The 12,119-nt window shown below is 34.4% G+C and overlaps 1 protein-coding gene across 6 annotated transcripts; it reads left to right on the forward strand.

The window, feature by feature from the left end:
- Positions 1 to 2,601: 2,601 nt before the first annotated feature.
- On the forward strand, positions 2,602 to 11,178 carry LOC112507204 (tyrosine-protein phosphatase DSP1-like). 6 transcript variants are annotated; one of them, XM_025111662.1, is made up of 8 exons: positions 2,602 to 2,866; positions 3,113 to 3,206; positions 5,027 to 5,084; positions 5,179 to 5,222; positions 5,314 to 5,498; positions 6,258 to 6,314; positions 7,499 to 7,551; positions 10,404 to 11,178. In XM_025111662.1, exons 1-7 carry the CDS (start codon positions 2,643 to 2,645, stop codon positions 7,548 to 7,550), a joined length of 714 nt encoding a protein of 237 aa, XP_024967430.1. In that variant the 5' UTR covers positions 2,602 to 2,642; the 3' UTR covers position 7,551; positions 10,404 to 11,178. The 6 variants fall into 6 exon arrangements, with proteins under 6 accessions (XP_024967430.1, XP_024967429.1, XP_024967433.1 ...); XM_025111661.1 differs by lacking the exon at positions 10,404 to 11,178 and having other exon boundaries at positions 7,499 to 8,425; XM_025111665.1 differs by lacking the exons at positions 7,499 to 7,551; positions 10,404 to 11,178 and having other exon boundaries at positions 6,238 to 6,304.
- Positions 11,179 to 12,119: the final 941 nt, after the last annotated feature.

Here is a 12,119-nt window from a genome sequence, read left to right on the forward strand (position 1 = left end):
TCGCAAAAAAAGAGCCACAACGCCAACGATAACCAAAACAAGACGAGCCACACAAAAATACATGAACCAACAAACTCACACTCGATCGCTACACCAATCCGGCCAAGAAAGGTTAAAATTCAAGTCCTTTCAATGTCACTGAAGAATTTTTTACTGTTCTTCAGGACCCGTAAGTTAAATCGAGTCACGTACAAGTCATTTATTTTTTTAGAAAAAAAAATAGATTTTCTTGATTAATTAACCACAAAGATGGTGCCTGATTGGTTTGAGTTTGGCTCCAAAGATCAAAAGTATCAGGATATCTCAGGTTCAAATCCAATGAGGAACAAAAATCCTCTTATGGGAGGTTCAAATATGGTGACTTCGAGCTATCTGCAAAGCATGTGGTCGTTCTGGGACCAGTCGGCTTGCATAGCGGATTGAATATCCAGGTTAATTAAAAAAAATCTTAAATTTAAAAGAATATTATAATAGGATTGATAAATTATGTGAACCCACTTGGTAAAATAGATCCGATAAGTCACGTAGATGATGATTATGACGACACAATATCAAATATTAACTGTTCCAAATCATTCTCAACTTGCATGAAAACGAAACATTGCATGCCTCGTCATATATGATTCAGATTGGGCTCCATCCCTCCTCAAACCTACTTTTTATATTTTATTATTTTTTTAATTTATTTATCCAAATATAAAAATTATTTATCAAAAAAAGTCTGTCTCTTAATAGTTTTAAAACTTTATTAATGATTTTGTATCTTAGGTTTTCCTTAACCATTTAACATCCTAATTTCATTGTAACAATTACCAAACAATTATATTTCATTTTACATTAAATATTGATGTCACTAAAACACCAAACGAACGTTAAAGTAACACAAACAATTTTTGACAAATTTCAATAAAAATATAAAGATCGATCCAAATCATTAATAAATGATTTATTTTTTATTTTGTATTTTAATAAATAAAAAAATAAATGTATATAAATAGATCCAGGGTATAATATATATTTTCTTAAGTAATATTATATTATATTATATTTTTAATTAATATTATGTTTTTATAAAGTCATAGATATATTTTCGTGGACATTTTGGGAAAAATCATATATTGACTTTCTGTATTTTCTTAAAAATGTTTGTTAAAAATAGAAGAAAATTATGTGGTTGTTAATATGTGTATTTTACAGCTAATCAATCGATTATTGCAACATAAAATAAGAGTCTATTTGACAGTTGTTAAATGGTTTAGTGTAGAATGATTAAGTGGTCGGAATGATTAAGAATCTCTCATGATATAGTGCAAAATGAAAAATAAATGTTTGATAATTGTTTACAATGAAATTAGGGAGCTGAATGGTTAAAGGAGACCTATGATACAAAATCATTCAGAGGATATTAGAACTATTAAGCGACAATTTTTTTTTGCCAAACAAGATTTATCTTTTAACGATTCAAAAACTGACTTTTAATGAAACTATTAAAAGGTAAACAAACAACCCCAAACTAATTTTGTTATCCATTCTATACTTCCTTTTTCTTTTACCCTCCATATTCTCATATTTAATAATATAAAATAAATACCGAACTTTTAATCTATTAAAAAGTGATACATTTATTATAAGTTTATTTGATATATGATTTATGTCATTTAACACATCGACAACCTATTAAAAGCTGGATGGGCTCCTGACATGTGGCACCTGCTAAGTCGATTATTATACGAGAACAACAATTCAGTGTTTGAAAGGTGCATTAATGTTAAATGACATAAATCAAATTGACACGATTGACTTTTTTCGGGATCAAATCGTGCTAATTTTACCGCAGATTAAACTGCTATTTTGTGGACCCTTAAAAATACACTAAGAGACCGTTTGCCTAAACACTTGCCCAGTAAGTACTTAACGGTAAAATTCAACATTATTGCTTACTTATCGGGTAAGATTTTATTCACTAAAACGCATCGTGTACAACAATTAATCCCGGTAAGCGCTAACCACGGTAAGAGTCCTCGTCCTCACTTACCGGGTAAGACTCTCGATTTTTGTCTTCGCTCTTACCGGGTAAGATTTTTAGTCCTTACCATATTCATCGGATAAAGTAAAGTAACTTGGTAAGCGCTTACCCGGATAAGCATTTGGTAAATGGCACCTAAATATCATAAATTTAATTTTTATATATGAATTATATTATATTATTTTTTATTAACCTGGATATCCAACCTGTTATGCGAGCCGACTAATCCCAAGGCGACCATCTACTTTACAGATAGCCTAGAGTCATCGCATTTGAACCTTCGTGGTCATAAGAGGATTTTTATTCTTTTTTGAATTTGAACCTGAGACATCCTGATACTTTTGATCTTTTGAAGTCAAACTTAAACCAATCAGATACCAACTTTTGGTTGAATTATATTATTTTTGTGTCTGGTTGAGAGTAAAAATGTCGTAGCCAAAGAGGAAAGGAGCAGTAGAAACTAAAAATGAAGGCGTGAGGGGTGTTGTAAGCCTGTTAACAAACGACACGCATCATGTGGATACCCCCACATCCTATAAATAAATTACATATTCATTCCTGCAAGTATTATAACCGCCACACTTCATCTCTCTCAATTTTTCCCTTCTTCTTTGCAATGAAAGTGGACCAAGAATTCAGCCAACAGCCACCTGACATCTGCCGCACCGTCCAGGTCAAGCTATCAACTATGCTCGCCGCTGATAACTTTGATTCCAATGGCAACGAGCTCTACACGCCTCCACTCAATTTCTCCATGGTTGATAATGGCATATTCCGTTCCGGATTCCCCGACACCCCTAACTTCTCCTTTCTCAAAACCCTAGGCCTACGCTCTATTGTGTATGTAATTCTTCTCTCTGTCTCTCTTTTCGTGTGTGTATACATATATATATGTATATGTATTGATCAATTCTGCAATACTGATAGCTGATGCCTGGATATCATCACAAATTCATTCCAACTTGTTTAACGAAATTTATTAATCGACGGTTGGAATTATGATTAATCCTGCCGTCACTGTCGATCAACTTGCATATTTGTTTTAAGAGAGAATTTGACTGTTTTTTTGGTGTTTTGTGTTTCTAGTTATTTGTGTCCTGAGCCATATCCGGAGCATAACGTGGAATTTTTGAAGGCTAATCGGATTCGATTGTTTCAGTTTGGAATTGAAGGCACTAAGGTATAGATTACAGTCTTACGACTTCAATTATCGTTGCTTCTCTAGTTGGTCAGATACTCAGATTTGAAGGTTGCTTTGATTCTGCACTCTTAGCGACGCTGTATTCGTTGTGTTTCTTCAGATTGATATTTAGACAAGGATGACTTATTGATTCTCATGAATCATGTGACTTAAAAGTATTAGAACAGTTTAATTTTTCATCCACTATGCTGCTATTTTTATAAGTTATAATCATATGTTTCAGTTTCCTAGACTTTATATTTTTCTTTCTCAAGTTGATAAACTAGTTGTAATTCTTTTGGAATTTATGGAATAAACAGTTTCTCGTGAGATAATTATGAATTTTCTATATTCCACTATGTTTAGAAAATTACTGGAGTTGGTGCTTGAAATTTTGATCTCCAAAGTAGATTACAATGGATACAGATTATTTTCCATGGAAACTGAGTGATAGGCTGGTAGCTAGTTGTACTTCTATTCGGCTTGGTAGCATGGTTTAAATTTCAAAACGTGCATTGTCTCCATTGTTTCAGAAGCCAAGCTCCATCTTAGCTGTATGAGTGCAATGTTCTCCCTTTCTCATCAAAGTGGCAATGTACCCTTATAATTTCAAAGAAAGCAAAGTACCAATAAAGTTCCTTTATCCATGACACCAAATATTCAAAGCTGCTTGGGACCATAGGTACTTGAGGACTACATTGTGTGGCCATGAAAAAGATTTCTAAAAGTGCACGGCAAATAATTACTATAACAGATCTCCTAATTGGTAATTAAACTACGCAATTATAGGAACTTGACTGGCTTCAGTTGAAATCTTGAATTGGTTTTTGCATTTATTCTTAAACAAATGATTATGGTCCATGTCTCTATGTACAACCTTTTTTTCTCCTAAATGTAGGATCATATCGAAATTCTTCAAAAGATGTTAGAATAGAAGTCTTTATCTTATAGCTCTTCAGCTTGGAGTGATGTTTTAAACTGATGCATATTTCATTGTCTCGAGTTTTTGACCACTCACCAAGTCTGGATTGGTGTATCTTAATATGTGTGTGGCAGTTCATTTGTATCCTCATTTGAATTGCTATGTGCTTGATTTTAGGCATCATACTTGTCTGACTCCTCTGTTGTAACAAAAAACACCTTGAACATATGCACACTCAGAGATCAGCATATATGATTCACAAGCACCAATGTTTTGACTAGCAAATGTAAATCTACGGTTGTCAACCAATGGTGATTACTTGCCTATTTGGTTTGCGTTTTGTAAAGAAGTTCTTTTATTTCCAGGGGACAAGGATAACTAGAAAGGTTTCAGGGTCGAATATAGCAAGTTTATTTATCACTTCATAAGTAGTTGGTCATATATTTGGAAACTTGTCATGTTGTATCTTATGGTGGAACAACCTCCTCATCATAAATCAGTAGCAGAAATAAGTTGTAGGATCGGTGACACAGAGTCAAGTATGGCTCTTGTCTCCAGGCTGCTCCAAATTTTTTATTCTAGTGAGCCATAAAATCATTTAGAATCATGTAGAAATTCACAAATAGAAGAACATAGGATATGAAATTAGCATGTTGCGTAAATAAGTAGCATGCAATTGCAATCAAGTAGATGGAATCGGTTATATCATGTTGCGTTGCTCCACTCCACTCCTACCCTAAACTCTAAACTTCTACCATGCAAGAAGAACTGAGATTAACAAACTTGTAAATTCTATTTCTTGTGTATGTCATTTTTGTCTGATATTTACAACTTTGAGCAAAGAGACTTAACATAATTGTTTCATATATATGATATTTTCATGGCATTATCCATCCAGGAACCTTTCGTCAATATTCCTGAGGACGCAATTCGTGAAGCATTAAAAGTTGTTCTTGGTATGTAATCTATGTCTTTAGTGTTGTTTAATTTACACTGAATTTAGAAGGAAGGGTTTTGGGCTTTTTCTTATTATACTCTGATGTTTGGCAGATGTAAGAAATCACCCTGTATTGATTCATTGCAAAAGAGGAAAGGTATGAGACATACTGTCATATTGTTCTCTATGTAGGTCCATTACCCATCTATAAGTTTGACATTGGTTCTTGTTGATTCCTTTTGTTTCAGCACCGAACTGGTTGTCTAGTAGGATGCTTGAGAAAAATTCAAAGGTGGTGCCTGACTTCAATTTTTGACGAGTACCAAAGGTTTGCAGCTGCCAAGGCTAGACTTTCAGATCAGAGGTTTATGGAACTGTTTGATACCTCCAGCTTCAAGGATATACCACCATGTCCATGTTTATGTTCGAAGAGGTAAAACACCGCATCGCTGAAAGGCTTCTTCATCCTTACCTTACTGGCCGGTTTGGGTTGGAATAAACTGGAATAGGCGTTCATTTCCCGGAATATGTTTAGCAGTTCAGGAGTTTTTAACGCTGTTAGGACTTTAGGCCCTTGGGCTCCCATTGCTCTATATTTGAGCTATTCTATTTTTGCCAAGTAAATCTGTTAATGTACCCTATCAAAAAATGAAAACCAAAGTATTTGGTTGATTCATGAGTTCTGTTGAGCATCTTGCCCTATGCTGAAAGAAAAATTGTATTATATCAGCATCATTGAGGTTTCTCATCCATCAATGCTAAAAGAAAGTATGTATTACCCAAGCAGCATCGGGGTTCTTTTCTTCACTCACGGTTCTTGCTTCAATATTAAAAGCAATGCTGCTGAAAAACTTATTCTACTGGTCTGTTCTTGTTAAGCTAATTTTATTGTTATGATATCCTGACACAACTTCTATGGTGGATGAGTTGTCTTATATGTACTTCTACTGGATCTATTAGTGTCATGTAATTCTTAGTGCTTTTGCTATGAGGGTTGCTTTGTATAGTATGTGTGAACAGGTATTTTTTTTAATTTTCTTTATAGCTCAATAGTTTTTTAGAAAATACCAACTGGCATGATCGGTCTACTACTGAGCAACCACATCTCTATAAAATGGTTGGCTTGTAACTTATTCATCTCTAATTTCTGTATTTTGCCTTGGAGGTATTAGAATATGATAACCATGTGCAGGCTCCTGCATGCATGGCAAGTGACTGCCAAGCAGAAAGAACTACACATACATAGCAGGTACAAGGAGCCACCCAAGACTGTTGGTTCAGGTTCCCTGTTAGTTTTTAGCACAGCATGCTTTCTGTTAACGTAACTATCTTTATCTGTCATGATCAGCGAACCCTATGTTATTACTTGCTTCACATAGATCGGTCAGATGTAGTATAAATGGGGTAGGTTTAGGAAAGTAGCATGATATTGCATCAAGACCTTGACATTTGACATTAAGACTTAATGAATAAGCTGATACATGAATCAAAACACTGGTGTATATCCCTTGCCTCTGGAAGCTCTTCACATTAGTCTCCCAAATCCAACCCAAAAGAACTCCCTTTCTGCTGGTTAGATTATCCCTGTGAACTTAATTCAATATAGCTGACGGTGATTATCATATGTGAACCTTCCAAGTCGGACTAATTAAGGCTAAAGTTATTGGTATATGAAACAACAAACATATTTCTATAATGTCGTCAACAACTGGATATCTGGTTGCCCATGAGTGGGAACGAAAAGGATATCTTCCCAAATCATTTCATTGTAAGTTTCCTCCTAATCAGTAGATATGAAAATGAGGAACTGAAATGATGGTTCAAATGGAATATAACTCCATAGAGAAGAGACCAGTTGTTGCAAATCTCAAACTGATTGTTCAAAAATTAAGATACCACAATGGGGTTGTGATTTTAGCTCTACAGAAAGCACCTGTTAGATGTGTATATTGTTAAGCTGCCTAGCTTTATAGCACTCCTTGATGTATGTGATATTCTTGTGTTATGCATATCAATATGCACGAGTTTGGTCATTTGAGCACTGGAACTCTATATCTGACATTCCAACCAGTAGTATGGTCGTTAGCCGGTTAAAGTCTTGCTGGTTTGTTGTCAACTGTCGAGTAATATTGGGTTTAATTTTTGGAACAATGATGCGGCAATCCAAATAGCTCTGTCTATTAGTGATGGTTTCTAAAGTTCTTTTACCTTACAAAGACGTGCAGCACATTAATACTTTTTGCTTGTGGTTTTGGGGGGGTCTACTTTTTGAACAATGGCGACAGAGACGGTTGTATGAATGGATTATTACTTCTGATAATAGAAGTTTTCTAAATAAGGATTGAACGGCATAAAATGTGAACCACCATATATATTCTTCTAATAGTGTTTGCTTTTATATTGATGCTTTCTATTTCTTTTTGGTGCTTGCAGTGTTGATTTTGCTCAAACGGAATCCAGTTGCACCTTGGTAGTCAAGAGATAAGGTTGGATCACTCACTATCTTACTTTTTCTTTACTTTAACAAATTGAAGGGCTAAGGTGGGGTATAGATTATTGGTCATAAAGCCAAATTTAACTTGTGAACATAGAAAACTTGATTCTCTAGGTCTATTTGTTGAAATTCCATTTACTTTGTTTCCCCTTTAGGATATTTAGTCTTTTCTTGTTGCTAGCATAAAAGCATGTGCTTTTCACAGGGCTGTTTAAGTGTTTATTCGTGTTGACTTATTGGTCGAAAAGAAAAGAATAAGTAAAGTTCAAGGTCTAAAATAAAATAAAATGAAAATACAAATTCAACGAAACTCGATGCACATAGGAGTTCAATGAAGACTCTCAACATGTAGGACTCTATCAGTATAACCAAAATGGATTTCACAAAAGTGTATGCAGTCGGGATTAAGGGTAGTTGATGGAACTGAATATACCACAAAACTCATCAAAGGTGTAAATCATTTAAGACCCTTTGTGCTTTTATATAAAGTATAGGTTGTGATTATTCTCATCGAACTCCTTAGTTTAGGTCATTATTTTCCTATGGCTATTGATGATTCAATCATGTCTGCGTACCAAATGGTTACCTTAATTATTAGTGCTGATGTTATTGATGCATTCTGGCTTTTGATTGTGGCTAAATCTACTAAATAGATTCACAACATATGTTATCATCATAGTAAACCAAAAGGAAAATAGAATTATACTGTAGGAAGGGATTGCAAAACAGATGAGTATTCTAAACGATACACTCTTTTTTTATTTCAAAAAAATCATGCTATACTCTTTAAGAGAATAAAATACAGTTAAGTGAAAGTTACTGTATTTTATTCTAAATGATACAGTAAAATGAAAATTTAAAGAGAACAAAATACAATAAATAATTAATAAAATTAAAAAAGGGAGGCATATTTGATGATTTAGAAGGGAATTAAGTTTGTTTTTAGGGTATATTGGTAAAATATAGGCTACTTCCATAGGCATATAAAGGTTATGCTAAATGTGGAATCGTGTTCGTTCTGATGTATCAAATGCACCCTAACCAAGCACACTCTTTCATAGCATAAAAGGTACTGAAACTAATTGCACATCCTTTTATCAATTCTACAGATTTTTTAATCCCCAAAAGAAATAAGATTTGAAACAAGCATGTTTGTTTTAGGAACCGAAGCTGTTGTAGCTGGACCTGAACCCGGACATTTTCTTTTACCAGTTAGGGACCTGGCCCAGGTTCAAAATTTAGGACCAAAATAGACTTTTTCCTATAACGGGTCCTTGGGCTGGCCTTGTTTAACCTGTCCTTTTTAGTTTCTCGGTCCTTACCGGGCGTTTGTGCATCTCTAGTCATCAGATACAAACGTTGGGTACGCTTTTTCTTCCGCTGCTGCTCTCTTCTCCACTATCACTAATGGGTAGTCGGATCAAAGCATCATTCACTGGGTTGTAATTTTAAACTAAACCAAACAAAGCCTGAATATCCTACTTGAAAGTAGGTAGGGTATGAGGGTGGGATCTGGGATTTACACAAAGTCGGTAGGGCGGTTGATTCCCTGGTGAAGACTTTGTTTGTGGAAAACGAAAAGGTAGGTGGCGTTTGTTTTTTAAGAGGTGCTGAAGTCTGAAGTTTGAATTCACTTTTGATTTTTAAGAGGTGGTGCTGAAGTCTGAAATCTGAATCAATCAGACTGTTTGTTTTTTGCGTCTGAAATCTGAAGTTTGAAGATGAGAGATCGAGAGTTGATATGGATTGACAGTTAACAGAGTTGAGAGATGAGAGATCGAGACATAAGAGTTGATCCAGAGAAATCGAGCGTAAAGAGATCAGAGTAGGTAGGCGACGACTTGAAATAAGAGATAATAAGAGGTTTCTCAACCACTTAAATTTTCAGACCTAATAAGAGCTTTTAAGCTCTTAATTGGAAAAAAAAAAAAACACACTGAATCCTCTTATGTCTGACCGATTCAGACTTAAAAGGACATTAAGAGTTTTTTTACTAAAAACAAACAACAAAGAGTTGGTGCTGAAGTCTGAAATCTGAATCAGTCAGACTGTTTGTTTTTTGTGTCTGAAATCTGAAGTTTGAAGATGAGAGATCGAGAGTTGATATGGATCGACAGTTGACAAAGTTGAGAGATGAGAGATCGAGACAGAAGAGTTGATCCAGAGAAATCGAGCGCAAAGAGATCAGAGTAGATAGGTGACGATTTGAAATAAGAGGTAATAAGAGGTTTCGCAATCACTGAAATTTTAAGACCTAATAAGAGTTTTTAAGCTCTTAATTGAAGGGGAAAAACACACTAAATCCTCTTATGTCTGACCGATTCAGACTTAAGAGGACATTAAGAGCTTTTTTATTAAAAAAACAGCCCTTAAGACTAGTAAATAGTGAGTAATGGAAAAAGAAAATTTCGGTAGTCACCTTCCATTCCATGCATGAAACCACTCCGGCCTGTTTGGTTTGACGGAATGTTTCGAAGGATTCGGATTTTGTGGAAGGATTTGGAATCTTTGTTTTGTTTGTAGGATTTTGAATGAAATTGAACTTCATTCCTTATAAATATTTATAGAAACAAATTATAAGAAATAATTAAATTATTTTAAGTCATTACAAAACAAGTGTTTTTAACATAATTTAAAACATTATTACATAATGAAATCCTGTAAAATGCCAACTACCTCCATGGGATTTTGTAGGATTTCAAATCCAAGCATGTTCAAGCCAAACATTAGATTAGAATGGAATTCAATTCCAAATCCTACAAACCAAATTGTACCTTCAAGTTTTAGTATTTAATGGTTTTTCTTAGAATGAAAGATGATCATGGAATGTTTGTGTTGGGATAGGTTTCAATTTGGTCGCCAAGGTTGATGACAATAGTCCTTGAGCAGCTGGAGTCCACTTACTTTCTCAATCTTGGAAGAGCAAAATGATGTAACTGCTCACCAGCGTAGGTATGTGGGATTCAGTCCTTTGATCAAATCTGGGGTAGGGCATGGTGACTACGACCTATGAAGCTCCGAACGGGGTCCCGTGCATCCTTTCGACTTATTTTCATAAGTAAAATCTTTTTTAGGTATGAAAGGTGCATCCACTAAACTTTGAGGAGTGCTTTGAGATATTCTTCGAAAATACAAGTAACATCAACCAAAAAACTTAAAAAAGTCCATCGAAGTCCACCAAAAACCAGAAAAAGCCTCTCGAAAAAAGTCCCTGGAAATCAACTTAAAACTTAAGTAATTCTTTCAAACAGTGAAATTTGGCTAAAAATACATAGGACGATTTTACAAAACCGTTGTTGCGTAATACTAACCTCGTTCCAAAATATGGAACATTTGACCCATGGAACTACAGAAGGCTAACCTGTCTCCAATCCAAAATTCTCTATTTTCTCTACCAAATCCTCCATTATTTTCCTGCATTCGTGTATTTTAAGGTAGCTACTAAATTGTTTTGGTCAAAATTGATGTATTGTTTGTAACTTATGGTGAGTTACAAAACTTAACAACCAAGCGTCACCTTAGACAACTAATGGTGAGTTAGAAAACTTAACATTTTAATAGCGTGATTATAGCTTAACATCATTATACATACTTTTGTTATCATTGGCCTAATTTTGACGAGGCTTAAATACCGTAACGATGGTGATTATGACGTAGAGTCGTGATGCATAAATTGTTGACGCATGTATATCCTAATTTTGTCGAGATAAGGACTATAATTTTACCCTTTTTATTGTAACTTTAATTTTGTCGAGATAAGGAGTATAATTGGAAGAGTACAAAGAATCATCTTATTAGCATCTAACATAACATACAATTAAAAGCACTATTTTTATAAACATGTAAAAACAACGAGTGACAAACGAATAAAATTGAATTGAACTAAACTTGTCTGTTTGAAATTGGCTTAACGAGAACATCTATACTTTTGACTAGAGCTTTTCTTATTATTGTGTAAAATTCTTAAATTCTTTTTGCATATTCAACTTAATTATCAATCATTCAACCCCCCTCCTTTATTTATTGTTTTAAATCTAATGCACGTAATTACATCTTGGACTTACGGTTGACACCGAGTCCCTAAAGAGACGACTCTACTAATCACTATCACAATCCATTGTGTTTAGAGGTAATAGGAAATTTATAATTAGAAAACTCCCCAAAATCGTGCTCCTAATTTGAAACCAATCCTAGGTGTTGTTCTCTGAAAATTCTCGATCAATCCTCCTCCTTGATGGTTAACAAGAACCGCTTGAAATTATATAAGAATGGTGGATTGAATAATGTGTTTGTGTCTAAATATGTAACAATCTCTAACGCAACATGATTGCCACTAAAGCATCAAGTAAGAGCTTTGGCCTCTTCAACCACACATTTATTGTTAGCAAAATCAACAAAATAAAAATAAAAGTTACAAAGTGTTTTTGCATTAAAATTAAATTTTATTTATATTGACATCTTCGTTGGGGCAAGTGCCCCCTACCCATACATGTAAATCTACTAGTGCCCCTAAATGAAGATCAAATTCCTTTTGTATCGATAGGTAAATGTCCCTTCTAA

Source organism: Cynara cardunculus (genome assembly GCF_001531365.2).
Source record: "Cynara cardunculus var. scolymus isolate 2C chromosome LG 2, CcrdV1, whole genome shotgun sequence".
Taxonomy (NCBI): Eukaryota; Viridiplantae; Streptophyta; class Magnoliopsida; order Asterales; family Asteraceae; genus Cynara; species Cynara cardunculus.

Bases quoted from the DNA above. Each gene is read 5' to 3' on its own strand.
- LOC112507204 (XM_025111662.1), top strand. From the start codon at position 2,643: ATGAAAGTGGACCAAGAATTCAGCCAACAGCCACCTGACATCTGCCGC. The intron at 2,867-3,112 runs GTATGTAATTCT...TTGTGTTTCTAG, and splicing joins CTAGGCCTACGCTCTATTGT to TTATTTGTGTCCTGAGCCAT. The intron at 5,085-5,178 runs GTATGTAATCTA...GATGTTTGGCAG, and splicing joins AGCATTAAAAGTTGTTCTTG to ATGTAAGAAATCACCCTGTA.